The 22,376-nt window shown below is 35.1% G+C and overlaps 3 protein-coding genes across 7 annotated transcripts in view; 2 read left to right on the forward strand and 1 right to left on the reverse strand.

Moving 5' to 3' along the window:
• Window positions 1-723: 723 nt before the first annotated feature.
• LOC128187948 (NADH dehydrogenase [ubiquinone] iron-sulfur protein 3, mitochondrial-like) lies at window positions 724-6,283 on the reverse strand. Its single transcript, XM_052858665.1, has 6 exons — window positions 6,126-6,283; window positions 2,880-2,960; window positions 2,164-2,414; window positions 1,666-1,791; window positions 1,338-1,457; window positions 724-969 (listed from the first exon to the last, which is right to left on the reverse strand). Exons 1-6 carry the CDS (start codon window positions 6,181-6,183, stop codon window positions 796-798), a joined length of 810 nt encoding a protein of 269 aa, XP_052714625.1. The 5' UTR covers window positions 6,184-6,283; the 3' UTR covers window positions 724-795.
• Window positions 6,284-6,458: 175 nt separating this feature from the next.
• On the forward strand, window positions 6,459-11,147 carry LOC128187949 (synaptosomal-associated protein 29-like). The gene is made up of 3 exons (XM_052858667.1): window positions 6,459-6,797; window positions 8,952-9,318; window positions 9,849-11,147. The coding sequence occupies exons 1-3, from the start codon at window positions 6,615-6,617 to the stop codon at window positions 10,013-10,015; spliced, it is 717 nt and encodes a 238-aa protein (XP_052714627.1). The 5' UTR covers window positions 6,459-6,614; the 3' UTR covers window positions 10,016-11,147.
• Window positions 11,148-11,445: 298 nt separating this feature from the next.
• The window catches only part of LOC128187006 (neo-calmodulin-like), a 31,153-nt gene continuing 20,222 nt past the window's right edge, over window positions 11,446-22,376 (forward strand). Inside the window, exons 1-4 of one of the 5 annotated variants that reach the window (XM_052857017.1) lie at window positions 11,446-11,810; window positions 13,101-13,227; window positions 13,536-13,674; window positions 14,169-15,536. In XM_052857017.1, the coding sequence (XP_052712977.1) occupies window positions 13,656-13,674; window positions 14,169-15,391 (1,242 nt within the window). In that variant the 5' untranslated portion in view covers window positions 11,446-11,810; window positions 13,101-13,227; window positions 13,536-13,655 and the 3' untranslated portion in view covers window positions 15,392-15,536. Of the gene's footprint in view, window positions 11,811-12,275; window positions 12,713-13,100; window positions 13,228-13,535; window positions 13,675-14,168; window positions 15,537-22,166; window positions 22,279-22,376 lie in introns of those variants that run through there. The other 4 variants (XM_052857016.1, XM_052857018.1, XM_052857020.1 and 1 more) reach the window with 4 other exon arrangements.

The raw sequence follows: 22,376 nt of genomic DNA on the forward strand, positions 1-22,376 counted from the left end.
AAGATGTTTTTGATACATATATGGTTGATTAAATCTACTCTATTGAAGAAATAAAACAGCTGAAATTAATACAAATGTAGCCTTATCATAATTTTAGAGTTTTAAATGTGTAAATAAGTGTATATGTGATATAAAATTCACAACACACAGAGGTTCAAGTTTGAAAACCCTTGCAAAACTGACACAGATTTCTTGTGTAATTGCCATTTCAATTTAATCATAATATCTCATTGACATCAAGAGAGGGCAAGATTGCAAAAAGCAATGTTTTAATGGTACTATTTAAAAGTAATTACCAAATAAGAAAATTCCTATTTTTGTACTTTTTTTTGCACTGAATTTCATTAAAAACTACCTGTATAAAGATGCATCATAAAATATATTAAGAAGAAGAAACCCATGATAAAATCCCAAGAACAACACATTCAGAGTTGTCTATCACTTCATGTGTCAACATTACATGCTTAAAGACTATGGGTAGAAGTTTTATTGATAGATAAAACTGCTAACAAAACTGACAGTACGTAATGAGAAAATCCAAAAAAACCCAAAAAAACTCCCAGAGTAAAAACAGTAAACTCACTGAGTTGAAAGATCATACTGGTCAATAAAAAATCCTGATCATTCAATAAAACACACGAGGAGATGCAAATAAAATTCATCTGATCCAAATTATTCTGCAGAATGATAGACTGGCCTGGCATTGGAAATAACAATACAAGCATTATTGTCAAGATAGTTTTATTTACATGTAACAGCATGGTGTTTAGTTATAAAGTTAATTTTATCGTCCAATCACTTCTTCTCGCCAGACTCCACCTGAGGGATAGGAGCTTCAGCCTCCGTCTCATCTTTAGGGCGGAAGTTGGGGAAGCTTTCCCATGGAGTACTGTACTCAAATCGTCGAAACTCCTGAGTCATCTCGAGCGGCTCGATCACCACACGCCGAACCTCTTCATCGTAACGGAGCTAGAGAAGAAAATATTTTGTTTTTTCAGGCCAAAAATATCATGCAACAGACAGGTGCATGATTGCAATATTTGAAAAGGGGAATAACTAAATTTTCATTTTTATAACTCAAGAGCTATAAATCTGAGCTATCAATATGGCAATAAATTTTATAACTGTGGCAGCATTTGTCGTATGGGGTACCAAAAAATCTTTCCCCCATTTAATTTTGTTTTTTAAGGATAGATCATTTGATTGATTCAAGAAAAAAGTGGAATGATATAATGAATGTTGTTATCTTTTCATAATTTAAAGTGTTTCAAAAAACAAACTGTACTTAAACCGGGAACAAGCCAAATCTAACAAATAATCTGATGTGTGGAACTGACCTCTGTGTAGCCTGACAGAGGAAAGTCTTTTCTGAATGGATGACCCTCAAATCCATAATCAGTCAGAATTCTTCTTAAGTCGGGATGATTATGGAAGTATACGCCAAACATGTCCCAAATCTGGTAAAGAAGCACAGTGTAAAACAATTTATCCAGTTTGTTAATAAATGCTGAGATGGGCTGGGATGATTAAATGGTAAGAAAGATGGATATCAATGTAAAATTTATCCTGTATATGTTCAAATTGTACAATAAATGGGGATCATTGATTATGAAAATTATTTGGTATGTGATCAATGGTGATCAATATGCCAGTTCTGTTACTTACCTCCCTTTCATACCAATTAGATCCAGGGAATAGCTTGCAGGTACTGTCCAGGCCAGTCAGCTCATCCGTGTAGGTAAGGACTCGAATACGAGAATTATATCTTATTGATAACAGGTTGTATATTACCTACAAGGAAAAATATGAGCAGCGTTCCAATTTATTCTTCAAATACCAGGTAGTCAAGAATTTTTTTAGTAAAACTACACTGACCACAGTCCAACCCATGATATAACAGAGTGTATCATAAAGTTTTAAAAGCAGGGACTACTGGTAAAGAAATACAAATACTGTATTTTTTTTTCTTTCTAAATTTGCAATTATTTTCACTTTTAATTACCAGGTAGATTTTTTGTAATTTTTGTTGTTGCAATTATTCAATTGATGATTGTTAAAACCATATCAAACAACTTTTCAGGATTGAGATGAAACTAAATATTTTGCAAAAAAAATTATCACTAGCAGAAAATCCAGTTACTTTTATAAAGTTTGTTACAGTACCTCAAATCTAAAGACTCTGGTTGGAACGTCTACACAAGCTATGTCGACAATGTTGGTAAACTGCGCATTGTGGTGGTCCTTCAGAAAGGCCATCACCGGAAGGACTCCTTCTGGATGGATCAGAATCTCCAACTCGTCCCCAGACATTAGACGCACCTTCTGAACATACCTGGGTAGGCACTGACCAACATACTGACCAAAATCCTCCAGCTGTTTCTTTCGTTCAGGGGACACTGAGGGTCTGGCCATAGCTGGAAAACAGAAGCTAAGTGAAATCACATGTATTTTAAAGGAAATCTATCTAAACATATATCCCAAAGGTTGACAACCTTATATATATAGAGAATATCAAATCAATAAACTGTTACCCCAATTATTTTGAGATTTGACAATTATTTTCAGATTTAACAATAAACAAAATGTTTCAACATTTTTCAACACAAAAAATGATATTTAAGGGTAATTAAACTACAAAATGAAGTACATGTACCATGAGTATATGTACTTATTTACTATGTAGCTTGTGGGCTTTCTGATCCATTTAAAAGGAAATTCTATTTACCAGATAATATGAACATGCAATTAATTAAAACAAAAATATATTTCCGAATCAATCAGCTGACTAAAGAAATTTTCTCTACAAACATATGCTGTTGGCCTATGCAACACTTGAATGCTTCTACATCAATAGTTAACACTCATTATTAACTACTTACGGTTTTTCTCTTGGGAAGTTGTTGATTCAAATCTCAAACATTGAGTGGCAGCAATTGGTGCAGATTTGGCTTGTTTCAAGACTGGAAACAACAAATCAGGTTAGCACATATACAGGATTATTAATATGATGTTTTGGTGGGTTGTGAATGTCTTGGATGAAAAGTTTCCATAAGTAACAGAGATATTTTATGATGAGTTGCCATAGATTCCTTACTGGCTAGCTGCAGGTTTCTGGTTCCCAGTCTGTACAAAATTCAGATGAATGTCGACATGGGAGCTACAGTTCCATACATGTTAAACAGTTGCAATTTATGGTGCACAAAAACTTATTAACACATATTCTGTACATATATTTGATTCGCCAAAAATCCTCAAACATTTTACTACAGATATCCCAACTTTACTTGCCTCTGATATTCTTTAAGACACTACATGTATTACCAATCCGAGGTTGGTTAGCTTGTTTAAGAAAAAGTCTGAGGCAAGTATAGCCGCAGGGCTGCATTCAAGATCGTAGCTGCTACATAGGGCTACGTTGTTGAACGGAAAGCTAGCCTAGCTGCTGTGTAGATATTCATAGCCTAAATATTTTATGCTAAGCATCAAATTCAAGATAGCCACCTTCGATACCACTTTGTAACAAACATGAGATCCATTTACTTATTGATATTTTGTTCACCCTTTAAGTTATAATGAATTTTAACATGTATATTTTTGCTTGAAATTAACAAATTAGGTCGATGTAATTAGTCTTTATAGTTGAATATTTCCAACTTCAAATCTGAGACCTAACGGCTAACCTAGCGGTCTGTTCAATAGACCTAGATATCTGTGACCTAGCGGTCCGTTCAATAGACCTAGATATCTGTGACCTAGCGGCTAGGCAAGCTGCTACGATCTTGAACGCAGCCCTGGTCTGTAGCTCCGGGTCAGAAAAAATTCTGATGGATGACCTGGGAGCTGCAGGTCTGTAGCTCCCAGTCTGAAAAAAATCTGATGGATGACCTGGGAGCTACAGTGCCTCCCATAGTAAAAATCTGCAATTTAAATGCGCTAGTTTTGGACTGATTAATCTCATTTATGAACACATTCTGTACAAATATTTAATCCAAAAAAATCCTCGGACATTTTACTACAGATTTCATCACTTCATTGGCCTCTGATAGTGTTTTAAACACCATCACCAGCACTGTAAATTGAAATTTACATTTAACAAGTGAAAAGCTGTCAATATGACAGCAAACCGGGTTTTCTTTTATGTAAACTGTATCCATAATCCATGTCAACCCTTATCCAGTGAAATGGAGTACCCTACATGTATATACAACATTTTGCCAAAAAATGACTAAGTTCAAAAGCTGGTATTTTTTTCATAAATTATCGGAAATCAAAATCCTAGCAATATGCACACCTCTGATATATGTACAATTGATCTGCAAAAGAACAACTTCCTATCTTGAGAACTGTAGGAAAAGTTATCCGTACAATGAGGGTACCCTATATGCAATATTTTGCCAAAAAATGACTAAGTTCAAAAGCTGGTATTTTTTTCATAAATTATCGGAAATCAAAATCCTAGCAATATGCACACCTCTGATATATGTACAATTGATCTGCAAAAGAACAACTTCCTATCTTGAGAACTGTAGGAGGAGTTATCCGTACAATGAGGGTACCCTATATGCAATATTTTGCCAAAAAATGACTAAGTTCAAAAGCTGGTATTTTTTTCATAAATTATCAGAAATCAAAATCCTAGCAATATGCACACCTCTGATATATGTACAATTGATCTGCAAAAGAACAACTTCCTATCTTGAGAACTGTAGAAGGAGTTATCCGTACAATGAGGGTACCCTATATGCAATATTTTGCCAAAAAATGACTAAGTTCAAAAGCTATTATTTTTTCGATAAATTATCAGAAATCAAAATCCTAGCAATATGCACACCTCTGATATATGTACAATTTATCTGCAAAAGAACAATTTCCTATCTTGAGAACTGTAGGAGGAGTTATCCGTACAATGAGGGTACCCTATATGCAACATTTTGCCAAAAAATGACTAAGTTCAAAAGCTGGTATTTTTTCGATAAATTATCAGAAATCAAAATCCTTGCAATATGCACACCTCTGATATATGTACAATTGATCTGCAAAAGAACAACTTCCTATCTTGAAAACTGTAGGAGGAGTTATCCGTACAATGAGGGTACCCTTTTGGCAGCCGCCCGCCCGCCCGCCGCCCGCCATTTTCACCATTTTAATAACCGGATTTTTCCGTTGGAAAACCCGGTTAAAAATGGCGACTCTCAATCTCGGTGTGAATTAATATACTTCATTTTCTGAGGTCGGTTATCATGTTTAAGAGAAAGTGTGAGGCAAGTAAAGTGACGATATCAGTAGTAAATTGCCTGAAGAATTTAATGGTACTAATTGTTTTCATAGGGTTTGTGTGAAAAAAAAGGTTAATAGATCCAAAGCTAGCACATTTTTCGGCGCCGTAAATTGCAGTTTTTTTTACTATGGGAGGCACTGTAACTCCAAGGTCGTCAATCCGAATTTTTTTGGACTGGAAGCTACAGACCTGCAGCTAAGGCAAGTAAAGAATTTGTAAGGAGACCAAAACTAGCACAAGGTTTTGTACACCATAAATTGCAACTTTTTAACTTGTATAGAATGGAGCTCGCTGGTCGTCCATCCAAATTTTCTCAGACTGGGAGCAGGGACGTATATACTCTGTATATACGTCCCTGCTGGGAGCAACACGGCTGACAGACACGCACTATTATAAGGAGACACGGAATTTATCATAATACTAAGTATAAGTGACAGTTAAATCAAAGTTTTGTGACAGATTGACGATCTAAAGTGTGTATGTTGTAGATTAAAAAAATCCTAAAATTCTTTTGGAAATGTTGGGGCAGAGTGTGTTCAAATTTGAGAACAGATTGACTAACAGGCATAATCCTGTTGTTAGCACCGTGGTGCTAACAATTTTTGAAGTTATTTTATGTCACGTCAAAAGCGTTGAAATAGTCAAAAAATCATCATTCATAAAGTACAATAACGTCAAAAATTATAAGCACCACGGTGCTAATAACAGAATAATACTGAATTAAGCCTAGCTCACAAATCCGAATTTTCTCATAATACTGTAGTCGTCTAAGCAGTTCTTCATTTAATTCCGAATTTTAAATCTATTTAGGAAAGTTTTTTACTTCATTAATTCTTGCTTGACTTACCTGCACCCTTTGCAATCTGCGAAATTGGCCGAAAAAGTCGGCCCAATCGGAGAGCCATTTTCGTTTTTCAATGTCAGAAATTTGTCAAGTCGTTCATTGAAAATGCATGAGGTAAACACAGTATACACTGTATAAATATCATGAATGAATATAAAACAAGACCAACATGAAAGGGAATAAACCTTTAAGTAATTTCACGACTTGAATCTGTACCAAATACATTCTATTTCATATATTTGATTTTAACTAGTGTACAAACTAACATGTTTTACACTAGTTTAGTCACCTAACTGTTTTTCCCTTGGCAAAAATACACAGCAAATAGTAATGTTTTGCTGCGTGGATCATATTTATTTTCAGAAAAGCTGTCAGACACTGAGACCGTCAGTTTTAGTTTCATATTCATACATATCTGACGCATATATTTTTAAATATATTTTAGTGAAAGTTTAGTAGTATTAGTTATATACAAACTAAGTTTAGGTGGAGATGGCTGTTTCTAAAAATTCGAACCCATTTTTTGCTGAAGAAGATGAGGAAGACTGCAGTTTTGAAAAGAAGGAGAAAATCCAGGAACAAATATTTGCTTCAGAGGATAGGCAGCTTGATTCAACAATGAGAGCCCTGCGCAGTATTCAGGAATCAGAGATCATGGGGGTTGCAACAGCCGAGGTAAATTATTGTTGGTATCCACAGATTGAGAGAGAGAAAGATCCAGAGATCATGCATGTAATAAAACCTGAGAAAGAGAGAGGAGAGAAAGAGAGGGGTAGAGAGAGAGAGATCGAGATCAATAATGCACTAGAACCAGAGAGAGAGAAAGAGAGAGAGATTGCAGAAAAATTTCATTTTATATTAGAATGTGATGCTTTTAAATGTTAAAATCTGTCCCGAGTTTTTGCTTCCACCACTTTTTGCTTGATATTTCAATAATGGTAAATACCTCTGTGCTCAAACTACGTTCATCCACTAATATAAAAAATGTCCAGATTTTCTGTTTTGAAACGCCCCCTCGATCTACCGCTTCAGGTTTGAATACACATCCCGAAATTGAAAGTCTACGGAGATTTTGCATTGAATCAGCCATTAATAAGCCCGGATGATAACGTTAAAAAATTGCGCGATGTCTTCCGAGTGTATTCTGAATGGAGAAAAGATATAAACATTCCCCTTTATAAATCTCCATAAGGAATCTGTTTTCGTTCCTGTGAATTTTTCTGAGTGGAAAGGGATAATTGTTCAATGAAGATATCTTGGATATATTCCCTTTTAACGATTTCAACTGTATTTCTTTCACAGGTATGTGTAATTTTATTAAAAATCATCAAAAAGTGATGGAAGCAATAACTTGGGACAGACTATAGGAAAAAAACCTGCACACTAGGTAGTTCATTAGACCTTTTAAATGTTATTATAATATATTTCTTGAAATTATGTCAACTAGTTAGGTTAAAACACTTAAGATCTTTGCATGTTTATCTAAAAAAAAAAATCTTCTCTCGGAGGCTCCTTTACATGTACACCAAAGCCTACATTAGTATATTTAGTAAATATTTTTTCACAACATATTTTTATCTTTTAATTGTATGCCATTTGAGCATATATGTACTTAAATGTATTTATGTACTGCATATACTGGTATTGCACAATATGATTATCTAATTTATAAACAGTTTTTGTCGATTAGGTCATGTAAATGCACCTAAATACAGCAATTACTTTAATATGTAATATACCGGTATGACATTGTGTTAACCATGGCACTGTGTTGTGTATAAAAACATTTGAAATGAAAGAGAAAAATGGAAAAACAATATGCAATGTATATATTACTTAGTCATTAAAGCCAGGAAATGATTCATAGCAAAGTGAACACAACAGAGACTGTCCTATCTAAATGGTTTAGCATATATAATAAAGACTGCTGATATGCATATACCGGTATCAGGTTCTATTGCATTAATGATGAGCTATTGTGTTCATAAATGGTCTCTAGTTGGTGAAGGATGAGGATATTAAGATACTTGTAAGATAAAAGAGGCTATCATATGAGGTATTATTTTCCTGTATGCCATGTATTTGAAAACATACTTATTAATAGTCTAAATCAAAATAAGCCAAACAAAAACATAATTGATAGGAGTTTGAAGTAAATGTTGGATCATCAGATAGAATAGCTGCAGTCTTTAGCTCTCAGTCTGAAAAAAATTTGGATGGACAACCTGGGAGCTACAGTTCTGCCCTTAGTAAAAATCTGCAATTAATGGTGCACAAAAAATTGAGCTCTATACTTTTGGACTGTCTGATTAATCTTAGTTCTGTACACATTCTGTATAAATATTTGATTCCAAAAAACTCTTCTGACATTTTACTACAGTTACTTTTCTTGCCTCTGATATTCTTTTATTATAAAAACCATCACTAGCCCAATAAAGTGTAGTGGTGCAGTTTGTTCATGTGTAAAAATGGCTACAGTACTCTTGATCCTGACATGAATTAAACATACATGTACTTCATTTTCCGAGGTTGGTTACCATGTTTTGGAGAAAGTCCGAGGCAAGTAAAGAGATGATATCAGTAGTCATTTGCCTGAAGAATTTAATGGTTCTATTTCATTTGCACAGAATTTTTGTGTAAACAAGGTTAATTAGTTAAAAACTAGCACAATTTTTTGTGCCCAATAAATCGTTGTTTTTTAATGTGCCATAGGAGGCACTGTAGCTCCCGACCAGGTCGTCTATCCGAATTTTTTCATACCTAGAGCTACAGATAGGACATTTCAGAAATTTTTGTCCCAGATTGAAAATTCTCATTGAATAATTGTAGGAACTTCTAAGACAAGGAGAACAACTGAACAACATTGAAAGAAAAACAGATGAAATCAACCAAACAATGACAGTCACCCAGAAACACTTAAATAACATCAAAAGTGTCTTTGGTGGCATCAAAAACTGGTGGGGTGCTAAAAAGACATCAACAGCAGCCAAAGAACCAGAAACCAAACCAAGCCGGTTGCAGGAGACGCTAGAGAAACATAGATCTGACCAGCCAGTCCGGAGGAACCCTGACACACGCGGGTTTTACCAGGAGGACGATGACCTTGACGAAAACTTTATGAAGGGGGCGAGGACTCAGCAGTACTTCAAACCTGTCACACACAGTGCTAGGGAGGAACAGCTGAATGAAAACCTAGGTACATAATTATAAATTGTAAACCAGCTTTTATTCTTGACAACTTTGTTTCACAATTCACCAGTCTGTGAGTTGAACTTTTTTCATGAGCAAGCCATTTCAATATCCATTTGGATATAACAACTAAACGACAATATTGTTCGCGGTGAGAAATATTCACAACTATGAGTTTATCGCAAACATTGCAAAAATTTCTCTCACGTGAATAAAAGTTGGTTAAAGTGTAAGTGTTATGCCTTTGACGTATGAGGAAGCAGTTCTTCTTTTTCTGTCACTGGCTAGTTTCTAGACTTCTCTTCTGTTCTTTTATTTCCTTTGTCTGCTACCAAGTGACAAGTCTCTCAGTTTTCCTGCTGGTGTTTAGAAGAGAGCCATTTTAATAATGGCTTCTGGGTAAATCATGAGTGGTAATCATAACAAAAAGTCTGATCAGCAGCATTGAATCTGAATGGTAAAAGAGTATTAGTTATTGATATTTGTAAGTAATATGCAGAATTTATTTATGATTATTTGGATTTTTTTTTTATTTAGGTGAGATATCAAATGGTTTAACAACATTAAAAGGTCTGGCCCTGGGGCTGGGGGATGAAATAGAGCGACAGAATAACCAACTGGATCGTCTCGGCCCCAAAGTGGGAAAAGCCAACGACCATCTGGAGCACCAGAACAAACAGATGAAAACCATCCTCAGAAAGTGATCTGGGAGGGGGATCTGAACTGTCCACTGGAAGTGGACTACCAAGTCATAATGAAGAATAAGGAGTTTCTCATCCACAAAACAGTGCCAACCTCTTTTACTGTGTCATTATCTGAGAAGTGCAATGAAATCCAAGAGTATGGTTTAAGTTATCATCCAGATCATCCTGATTTTTATCATTATGACTTTTTATTCACTTTGACTGTGTCTGAGAAATGGATTTTATTTTCGTTGATAAAAGTTGTAAAATTGTAGAGATGTCCATTGCTTTGGCATTTCAGATAGCATTTAATTGGTGAACATACGGGTATTGAAAATGTACATGCATGAATATGGTACTTCAATATAAAGATAGATTGTAAAACCAGAGTAGATATATCTGCAAGAGAACTTGCAGGCCTTCTACATTTATCTGATCTGCAAAACCTACTGGTACACGTACTGTTGCTCCAATTTGTTCACAGCTTGACATAGATGTTGTTTTCTGGTAGTTGTGTAAATGTTGTTTTTGGTGATGGAAGATGTGTCCTCATTGGAGTGATTGATTTGTGAGTGTGTTTTGAAGTGCTTAAGTTATGTACAAGTTTATTAAATAAGTATACTTGTGAAGAAACGACTGTCTTATTGTGTACATTGTGTACATCTTATTTACGTTTCAGTTCATTTTAAGTTTATTTTTTACCCTCTACTTCCAAGCAAATGAAGTCTGGGGGATTTTGTTGTAATAATTATGTTCACTTGTTTGATGACATGTATGTTTGTTTTTATGTTTTACAGTTGTCACTTTTTTTGTCCTTGAACTTCTTAGTTTTAAGTGTGGCAACTGAAATAGAAACCCATGTGCTCCAAAAATGCTTAGTTTTTAGGCCCATGTTCATTGGAAATTCAAAAATGTGGACTTAAAAGCTTTTAGAGGTTATAGCACTGTGATGGTGCCCTGAAAGACATGTATGTATTTGTACTGTTTTCTCTGTGTGTTATTCCATTTATGTTTTAAATTCATTGTGCAATCAGAGGCATCATTCCAATGTTATTTTATTTCATAATATGACAAAAAGAATTTTTTTAAAAATGCAAATTCATGTAACTTCATCAAATGTATATTTAAAATAAAAATCATTTATGAATCAAGACCAGTTGTTGGCTAATTTGTTGTTAAAGTAGAATTTAAGGTAGTAGATGTTGTGGATTGTCGGAAAACCGTGTGTATCTTACATGGAGGACTACATGTCATTCCACGTAATACAAGATCTTTAGTAAATGTATCTCAGTATAGGGGACGAGGCGGCAGCATGTACGAGTAATTATAAACAATTTTAATCATTAGATAATAACCTTTTCTCTTACAACTCATTTTCTGTTTTGTGACAACCGCCATAAACATATCATTACATGAAATGCAACCCCGGCACGGTATAATTGAAGGTCTGACATTTACAGAGTTAGCATAGAGCACGGTCATTGCAGTGTTGGTGTATCGGGGCTATCAAATCTCTATCCGTGTATTGGAAGTGTACTGATGAAATGTTACGATAAACAGAAAATTATAGGTTTACTGCCGGCCTTCATTCTGTGGGTATGCATTCATACGTCATGTTACAGCGTGAGCGTGGCCCGGGGGCACCTGCTGGTTGACTCACGGGTAAGGGATCTCCGTCACATTACACACTGGCGTCACCGCACGACGACCGCTGCGCCGAGGAAGTTTTTAATGTCACTGGTGCTGGGAATTTAACAACGAGATCTGTGTCGGACAACTTGTTGATTTTTAACGACTTTACACAAAATATAAATCGGTAAGTACATGTATATTTATAAGTTTTTATATATCTCGTTTGTTGGCGGTGAGGTTTGTAAGTTTGTATGTTTTAGTAGGTAGCGTATCTTCCTTTTTTCTTCACCTGTGAACTACTTTAGGTCCTATGAATATCGCACATTCTAAATGATTTACGACGTAATTTTTTCTGAATTGTTGTTTAGCATAACACTTGGATTTTTTCAGATCATATTGTGTATTATAAGACTAATTATACAAGTATATCGTGGGTCATAGATCATGTATATAAATTTGGGGAGAAAGTTATCCAAGGCTCCAATCCCCCCTTCCCGCACACCTTTTCCCTTTTATGAACAAAAAAACAACACCAACTATTGTGAACTTCTTGTAGTTAATGTTTATGGAGTACGGAGTGAATCATTTACGTGATTAATTAATACTATATTCAAATTTTGGCCAAAAATTTTCGTTGCTTGAATGAATGTTGACTTTCAAATAAAATGTGATCAGAAGAATCCCACTAACTTAATAGCGTGAACAAACTCGCTCAACTAAAGATCCGAGATTTTATCTTTAAAATCAACATTTTAATTCGAGACGCGGTAGCAACCAAGTTCACTTGTATACAAATAATCAAAGTTTGGAATAAACGTTTTAAACTCTTCTCTTTGTGGGAATTGACATTTAAACATCAAATGTCTACCTAAGGTATATGATAATTATTTCTGTGAAAGGAGCGCTAAGTTCTGTAAACCGGGACCGTTCTGATTTCTTTACCTAGCACACTTGATGTTATTAGAACCTGTACACGTGTGTTTGTTTATGCAATGAATTTAGACACTCCAATTCCCCACAGGATTGTCAACATTTTTGCCGAAATCTGAATCACAATATATTTGATATACAGGAAATTCAAAACAGGTATTGAATGATTTCAATATTCAGGCGAAACTTTATTTTTTCTTTTTGTTCGGCTGTATTTCGGAGTCCAATTTTCCATTACAAACGTTCAGTAAAAGACAGATAGAGGAAAGCATAAGTTTTTAAACAAGTCATCTAATTTCATCGCTCGTAGTGAATAAATATTTACATGTTCATGTTTTAACTGCCAAACCGACAAGCCATAAAAAAAGAAGCACTTTTTACTTCATGTTTTTCCCGTCAAGCTATAACAAGCCTTGAAACTAGTGCACTTTTTTGTTCATGCTTTACCCTTCAACGTAATACGCTTTGAAAATTATGCACTTTTCGTTCCAATTTTACCCGTCAAGGTAATAAGTTCATAAAAACTTCTGCACTTTTTTGTTAGAATAAAAGTCCTATTCCCAACACAAGTACATGTGAGCCGAACTCCGTGCTCGCTGACACAGCAGCACTTGTATCGGTGGGATTACCTGATTTCTCAGGGAGCAGACCACTGTCCCGGGGGTCAGGCGGTGAGATCTTGAGGGGCACTAGTCGAAGTAACTTGTTGACCCTATACATTTACTGATAACCTATTTAAGACTATTTACTTTTTATATAAGTACATGTATATAAGCAACAAATCTTAAGCGTAATTAACGGAAATAATGATTGGAATAGGTATAAATCCACTTCAAGCGAGTCAACTGTTTCAAGATTTGTTAGAAGTTTGTGCGACCGATTGGGTTTCACACTTAAATTCATCAACCATGCACTTAAAAGTCAAACATACAGGAAATTATCGAACAATTTAAAACGTTAGAGGTTTTCTTTTATACAGACTTTCGCGTAGATCGTTATTCTGGGAAGGATGTGGAAGCATGAAGAAACAAAGAACTGACCCAGCATTTGCACGGAATAGTTAACTTGTTAGGTGTGGAGATTCCAAAGGACGACTTCCATGTCACTGGCAACTACTGGTAAAATTTTACTTTTATAAAAAAAAAAATACAAAATTTGTATTTACTTTGGATCATTATAGTCAAAAGTAACTACAGAGATAGATTTTTTAATAGTTTACTGGCATTATCAAATTCAAACGAAATCAGGAGAATTTAAAAATAGCTTGTCGACAAATCAAGATAAAGTAACGCCATCAAATTGATATCTTCGGTTCGTGTTGTTTGTTTGCATAATTCTTGTCCCGTACACATATACTGAGGTGTGAGGTGAGACTCAGTATAGTCCCGGGGGTACGATGATGGAGTACTGATATCGCATTTCACAACTTCATTGTATAGAAAAAAAACAATTTCTCCAAACTTTTTAAACACTCAACCAAGTTTACTTGCTTTAGCATGTTGAAATACGATTTTACATGTTATTATCCAGCTTTACTTTTTTTACTTGATAACAATAAATCTTGCATGGGATATGTATCTTTACAAACTATCGTGATTCTTCTGTTTTATAGAACTTGTAGTCGAGATGGCGAATAGCACGGAAAATACGACCGAGCAGTTTTCGAACTTCAGTACTGCTACCATGGAAACGACGACTGCGGGAATGGAGGAGATAGAGGCCCAGATGTTGCTTCACAAGTTGAACGACGAGTTGGCGATGCGGTACCTACCAGTTATTGTGTACATGTTGATTCTTATGTTGATTGGGATTTTCGGAAACATTTTGGTGTGCTGCGTTTATTGCAGTAAACCAACCAAAACCTCCTCCCATTTCTTCATTTTGAACCTTGCTGTCCTTGACCTACTGACCTGTATTATCGGAATGCCCACTGAGGTGACGGACCTGCGATACCCCTACATGTTTTACGCCCCTGCAGCCTGCAAACTTCTCCGGTTTGTTGAATCCATCTCGATCATTGGATCATCTATCACGCTCATCGCAGTGGCGTTCGATCGGTATTACAGGATCTGCAAACTCGGTCGCCAAATATCAGTGAGAAAGTCCAAGATAATTTGTGTGGTTGCTGTTGTTGTAGGAGTTCTCTCCTCGTGGCCTGCCTGTCTCCTCTTTGGTGAAAAGACGATCGAGCTTGGGATTCCAGGGGTCAAAGGAGTCGACTGCTCGACGGACGATTCCGTCAGACATACCATTTACCCTACACTTTATTATGGATTTCTTTTTCTTTTGTTTATATTGTGTTTAGTGTTTTTTACCGTTATCTATGCAAAAATTGGTGCAGTGATTTGGAAACGTAAAAAGGCCAAAATTGGTGAAACAATTCCACGCTCTATAAATGGCCGTGCTTTGAACAATTCGAACACTCCATCAGACCAGATTTCCACTGATCCAATCAGCACGGAAATGTCGTCTGAACAAGATGGCTACAACGACAAGCGAGCGTCCAGTGACTCTAAACAAGCGTTGGGCAAGAGGCCGTCCCGGAACAGCGTGCGCGTTACCAGGACAACCGTCGTGCTGTTTGCCGTGACGGTTGCTTACGTCATCAGTTTTCTGCCGTTCCTCATTGTGATGGTGGTGAGGAGCGTGGTAAAGAACTTCGAGGAAAACCTCAGTCCCGAGGCCGAGGTGGCCTACAAATTTTGCTCCAAGTCTTACTTTATCAACAACGCCATTAACCCCGTCATTTACAGCTTTCTTAACATTAACTTCCGGAAAGACATTAAAACCATTTTCAGAAAGTGCTGTTCCGCATGCTGTGGTTGTCGGAATTGAATTTCGTGACAATCGTGTTTCATAAACAGTGTTTTGTACGTTATCCATTTCTACAAAAGGGTTTTTCCCCATCACTTGTACATACTTGTTTAAGAAAAGGCATAATACATTTGTTGTTGAAAACTTAATAAAATTACTAAAAGAAGCGAACTATTGGTAATTGATGGGGAAATGAAACAGGCAATAAAGGATTTTATGTCTCAATTAGTTTTTCACACAATATAACCACTTTGATTTGATTTGGATTTCATTACAAAGGTAGCCGTATGGCTATGATACCTAATACTTCCCGGCAATTACTTCAACACATCACCGGTTTGATGTGAACAAAAGATGCAATTCCTTTTTATTAGTCATGAAAATTCAGAAAACTACAAATTTAATTCTAAACGATAACGGAGCTGTAAATGTAGAAATATACAAAAGAACCAATTCCTGTAGAGAAGTCATGAACATTCAGAAAATTTTGAACTTCCAAGTTTAATCCTAAAAGACACTACACTTTAAATGTAAAAATATTACCGTATTTAATGCGTTTATAAAACACATACTGATCCGGGATTAATCATGATTCAAATGCATGAAAAAGACAATTTTGGACTGAAGGTTCATGAGTTAAGATTTGTATTTTTTGTTTCCCTGTCATTATTTTTTAATTAACACTGTTACTGAGTATGAAAGGTTCATATTTCCCCTTTTCCCAATTTTGTTTAATTATTGAAACTATCCGCTTTCATATTAAAAAAAAATATTCAGTCCGATCATAAGAAGAATCCATGTTGATTATTTTAAACCTAGGCACGAAGCTGTCAGAATTCTTGCACACATTATGTTTCCACACGTAAATGTACAGATCGAACTTGCAATGATTTGAATGATGTGTGCACGTCAAACGATATCTAAAACTTCCACTGATCCTTGTTTTGGGACTTTTCTCCGTAGTTTTATAAATGTATTGAGGTTTCGTTATTTTTCGTTGCTCATAATTTTTCGTATATTCTATCCATGAATTCAAATGTTCGTTGAATTTGGTAATAAACATAAAACACATTTTATTCACACCTAGAACGACAATTGTTCACGAATTTAAAACGTTCCCCTAGAACTGTAATAGAACTAAATTCAAAGAAAAGAACAGGTCAGGGGCATACAAGGCGTTGTATATCCCCCACTCGGTGCAATGAAGACGAACGAATTTCAATTTAATGAGATTATTTATTATTGGTTTGTGTGCATTGTTTTAAGTATAAATTTCACGATGGAAGTCAATATTGTGCTTTCGTTTGATAAACACGACAGGTAAAGGTTTCAAAATTACCTGTAAGCTACACAGCGTTTCTGTGCCAAAATCTTGGATTCACTTTTCTAAATTGCAAAATTTAGGTATGAATGGGTCCTGACTCCATCTTAAAGTACCTTTTTTAAAGAATAATTTTTTATTTATTTTCATAATTGATTTATTAAATTGGAGTCTAGACCCATCATGGGTCAAATTCGTGGTTCTCACCTTAAACGTTTTATCTTATTAATTATTGCCAACCAGTTAAAGAACAAGGGACGTTATTGGCCAAAAAATGCCGTGTTTTAAAAGCTAATGATACCTACCATTTTCAAAAGCCAAGAATAAACAAAACTCAATGGTATATGATTTATTAATATAACTCTAGTGTAAATATGATACATTTTACGTTAAACACGGCGCCTTTTTAAAACGAAACGTCGACATGTTACGAAGCCTTTAACGCGGCGTTATAAACATGACGGACAGGCTTAACTGGATTTTAACACAACCAAACATTTCTCTTATTTTTTTTTTCTTCTATTTTTTTCTTGGTATTAGTATTTATTTCCAAACTTTCCATTCCCTTTGTTTAGAATAAAAATTTCATATTAACTAACCCGACATAGTTAGGGAATCCGTACTGCTGAGAAATACTCGAAAGCCAGTAGAGGAAAATGAATATATACCAAGTATGATTCCCTCTATTTTATTACGAAAATGGATTGTACATTCATAGCTCTGTTGAAATTGACAGAACTGAAATATAAACGATCCAGTTCTTACTAGTTTATCGATCGGTCTAAACCTTCAGCAACCTAAGAAAAATCCCGGACTACACGAAATAATCATGGTGATGTCAGAATCAAATTCCAATAGGAGACGATTTGGCTGTTTCTTATACCTAACGTACAGATGTACGTAACAATAATTCTGTTAATTTTTCTGACTTTTTTCAACCAATTTATTAATTTGTTATTAGAAAGATGTAAATATAAACAATAAATTAGCGATCAATGCAGAGAAAAAGAACGCGGGTAATGTAATTTTTTTCTGCAATGTCGCCACCTTCATTTACCGCATGAATCACCATAGAAAGCATTTTATTGTTTAATACCTTACTTTTACTTTGTTAGTTTCTTGATTTTTTCTAATACACAAACAACTACGTACATGTAATTTAAGACAATCGACGCGCGTAGATAGAACAATTTAGCAACTTTATAAATGCGGAAATTTCACAAAGAAAATCATTTACCAACCGGTACATTAATATACAAGAAAACTCATTAATTAAACAGATGAATAATATATTATAACTTCTAGCAAGTATTAAGAACGAGCACAGGTCAATGCTTTTTCTTTTCAATCTAATTACGTGTGCTTTGTATAGATAAAACCTATAAACCTGGTCATAGATCGTATACAAACTTTTAGTCATTGTGTGGAGATCGTTGTTTAAACCGTGAGTCTAGAAGAAATAAAATTTATTCAAATAAGACAGTAGTTGTTCAGTCACTGTTAGTATGCACAAACATACATTCAGAGAGAGAGAGAGAGAGAGAGAGAGAGAGAGAGAGAGAGAGAGATTGAGATTTTGTTTATTTCTGTTCAACGTATAGAATATATACAAATTAAACTTCACGCTCGCAGTGTAAGAATCATATCAAACATAACAAACATTGTAAGACTAACTTATTGCTGATCATACTTCTATTATCTTCGGACTTGAAAAACAAAGGAACGACACGTTTTTGTTGTCGACTCACGGAAGGAGCATGTGATGCAGCTAACGGGCTGAGTATATATAGCACGTGGACTCTGAAACTGCTTGGTTGAAATTCATCATAATATGCTATTGTGCATTAGTTTATTGATTAAAGGATTTAATATATGACAACTAGATTAAATAAATAGCTTATATTAGTGATTTAAAATTAAATGTACGTAAAATTGAGTCTATCACACATTCTCTCTCTCTCTCTCGTTTCTTGGAACAAGTGATGTAGCCTGTAAACAAAAGGTTTCTAAGTGGTTTGATGAAGATGAAGTCTAAAACTTTAGACAAGATCACGAAAGAAACTTTATCTACCGATTCACTAATTCTGCGCGCTAAAAAAATGAATATTTACATTTTTCAGTGTCTTTACCTGTGATAACACTACGTATCGATTTTGTACTGTACAGTCCAATAAATTCAAATGACGTATAATTGGGGCGCAAGTGGGGTTTGATTATTTATATTCCAATAATTAATCGTACAATTGCTGAAAATTATATGAATATAAGTAATAAGATATCATTCTTTGAGTATTATGAGGTGATAACTTAGGTCGGGGCGTGATCAAATCCAATAAAGCCCGACGGGCTTTATGATAGATTTGATCACGCCCCGACCGACATTATCACCTCATAACGTTTAAAGAATATTCAATATAGCGGTGTATGAAACATGTGTATGTTTTATAGGGAAAAAAATAGATGCTAGTAAATATAAAAAAAATTTATAGAAAGAAAATATTGAAAAGTACGTTCTATGAACTTTGGGATTTAAAACTAGAGTAGCTGCAGGACTGTAGCGTAGCTCCCGATCTCAGATTGAGACAAAAAAATTAATTTGGTTCAAAGTTTAAAACACAGTGAAGTCTAAAGACAATTGTTGTCCTTTATGTAAATGGTGTGAATAAACAGTTGCTCTTGGGAGGTTGTAAGATGTCTTTAAAGCCTTACAGCATCAACAGTTTTCAAGACTGTTGTCGAGAAACATGCATCCTCTAGAACTTTGTAAGCATTTGGTCGCATTTTACGCACTTTCATCGTATGCTTAAACTATATATCTCCACGGCATATCAAAGAAATCAGTCCATGTAGTGTAAGAAAATAACTTTGGTCTTCTCGATTTTTTACGGAGAGGGAGAAAATAATAAAATCATGAACCAAAGTTGAAATTAACTGCATTTATCGTTTTTATCGAGAAGGTATAATTGTTTTCATTAATATTTTAGATTTGATATCGCTGAATAGAGTAAAACCCGAGACATTTTTCCAAAAACTAGCAACGGCGGACTTTTTTTTTGGAGGGGGGTGGGTAAAAATGGGATTAATCGGGTAACAGTCGGCAGTTCATCAGTCGTTGTCTTGGACGATGTCGTATTCATTTTTCGTCGGCCGACCAATTTTGTGTCCATCGGGCCAAGTTACAATTTTTTTTTCTGCGTCGGCGGCCGATTTCTTCAGTTAAACCAGTAGTCCATCGAGCAATTCTCAATCATCTTCCGACCTTCGGAAGACAGTTCTTATGTCTGTCGTCGCTCGGTCGATCGACAATTGGATTTTCTTAAATGTCGAGGGTCAACTGGTCTTTGGGGCGATTTTGACAAATCGGCTACGATCAACCGTATACGGATTAGGTTTAACATTTACCGGCTATCGGTTAATATATAAGCGGCGGTCAGGCGCGGAACCCTTCTCCTCGATAAATTGAAGCAATGCCCACGAAGTTACAGGTGAATATTCAGCAATTGCGAACTTGTCTATTTAATCAGCCGACCATCAGTACTAGTCGAAAGTAAGAAAAGATCATGGAAGACGAAGATAATATGACAATATGTCTAACGTCTGTTCTGGTTTTACGATTGGTTAAACTACTTCGTTCACATATGACGGATCAAAATGGACTTAAACATAAACTGTTTACTTAAAGAAGAGATTATTAGTGCTTTGACCAATCCTTTCAATATGTCGGCGATTATTTTCTGTTATGATCTCAACAAAAATCCACTGTAAAAATTTTATATAATCGTTTACATCTAAATAGTGTGTGTGTTGTAATTTTCTATTTATTTATTTATCAATGTATTTATTTTTCGTTTGCAATTTCTATTTCTTTTTTCCTTTTGGCTTCTCTTACGTAGCCTATACAAAAAATTATTTTAGATTTTTATAAGATAAACCCTCTTTCACCGGTGAAAACCGCGTGTTACGCCGAGTAACTGTCCGTGTCGGATCGCGTTGTGCAATTTTCTAATCCTTTTTGCTAAAATTCACATTGTTCACAGTTATTAACCGTCACCATTTTCAGTATATGAATTTGTTATGATACAGAAAATAAGTATGTTAAATATAAAAGTGGTTAATGCATGTGAAAGGTTTTAATTTCAGCAAAGATTATTCATATTTCTATATATTATAACGATTTTTGGAGATCATTCCATGTTCAGCGTACACTAGTGACGTCATAATGAAAAATGACGTCATTTTGGTGCCTGTAGAATTTAGCCAGTATCGAACTTAGTAAAATGCACCACATCAAAAAACAAAACTAAGACGTTGAAAATATGATAAATTTTGCGGCCAAATACGACTAATAACGTCCCTTGTTCACCCGTTATCTATTGTGTTATCGTATCTCACTATTATAGGCGGAGGCTCGTAGTCCATCCTTCTCGGTTAAGAGGGTGTTCGAATCGTATAGACGGCGTTTTATTCTTAATTCATTTGCTTTTAAAACATTTTTGCCTTCATGATGAAATATCTTATACCATTTATATAATGACGGCAATTATGTAATGTTCATTTTCTGTACACACAATGTCGGATAAAAATAGCGCTAGCACAGATTTGATATAATGCTGTAATGTTTAGAAAGCTAACAAATAAAACAAAGGAGATATAAGTACCAAGTGCATGTATAAGTGTATAATATTTATTTGTCGGAAAATGTAGTTCTATATTGTACATGTACTTGTACTGATGCACACTTTCAAGTGTTCAGATTTTTGGAGTTGATTTTTAATCAACTCTCCTATGCAGTTACTCTGGCAAACCGAAACTGAAACAGTGTTTGAAGATTTAGTTCTTGAAAATAATCGATAAATTCGATGTAATGTATGCTGAAGCATTTTTTAATGAAATTAATGAATACCTTAAAAATAGTCAGATTTTAAATAGCACGAACAAGCAAGATATTTTTTGCAGTCGTATTTATTCCTACGCCGGAGTGTTCAACCATCGGCTGTCTCCGTAAGTCCCCGACAAGCAGAAAGTCAGTCTGGTGTTTTCAGCTCTTGCTTATCGGAGATTAACGGATACAGCTGAGCATCTGGTTGAACGAGACTAGAGTTCATTATTGCATGGATCAATACAATTTTTTCAATATTTCGATTACTGATACATAGTTTGATGATATCAATTCTATTTTTAAATATTACACAACATGATTCATAAACTGTTTACATTTTCTCGAAATTCTTGTCGGAAAAGTCCGAGAATTCATATTTATATCATAAAAAGTGTGCGTAATTCAAATACAGATTATAAACTACTTGCCGAGCAAAATAATATGTTGTTGATTTTAAAATAAATAATAATCGATAAAATCAACTCCCGTCAGTACTTCAGTACTTTGATTTAAATCTTTATATGCCATTTCAAAATCCTGGGTACGGGGGGGGGGGGGGGGGGGGGGATTTGTCAGGCCTTGTACGTTCTTGTCCTTTTTGCCCTGGAATATTAGTGCAACCACAATATGTATCATGAATGAAAATGTGGTCCATATTCCACGAGTTGGCTTTTATAGCAATCAAGAGACAAGTCATTTCATCACAAGGTGAGCTGCTGACGAGAGAGAGTAATTTGTGTCAAGGACAGACCCTGCTTGGCTCCGTAGAACATTATCAAAATAACGATAGAATAGTCTATGTACAC

This window comes from Crassostrea angulata, chromosome 6, assembly GCF_025612915.1.
Source record: "Crassostrea angulata isolate pt1a10 chromosome 6, ASM2561291v2, whole genome shotgun sequence".
Taxonomy (NCBI): Eukaryota; Metazoa; Mollusca; class Bivalvia; order Ostreida; family Ostreidae; genus Magallana; species Magallana angulata.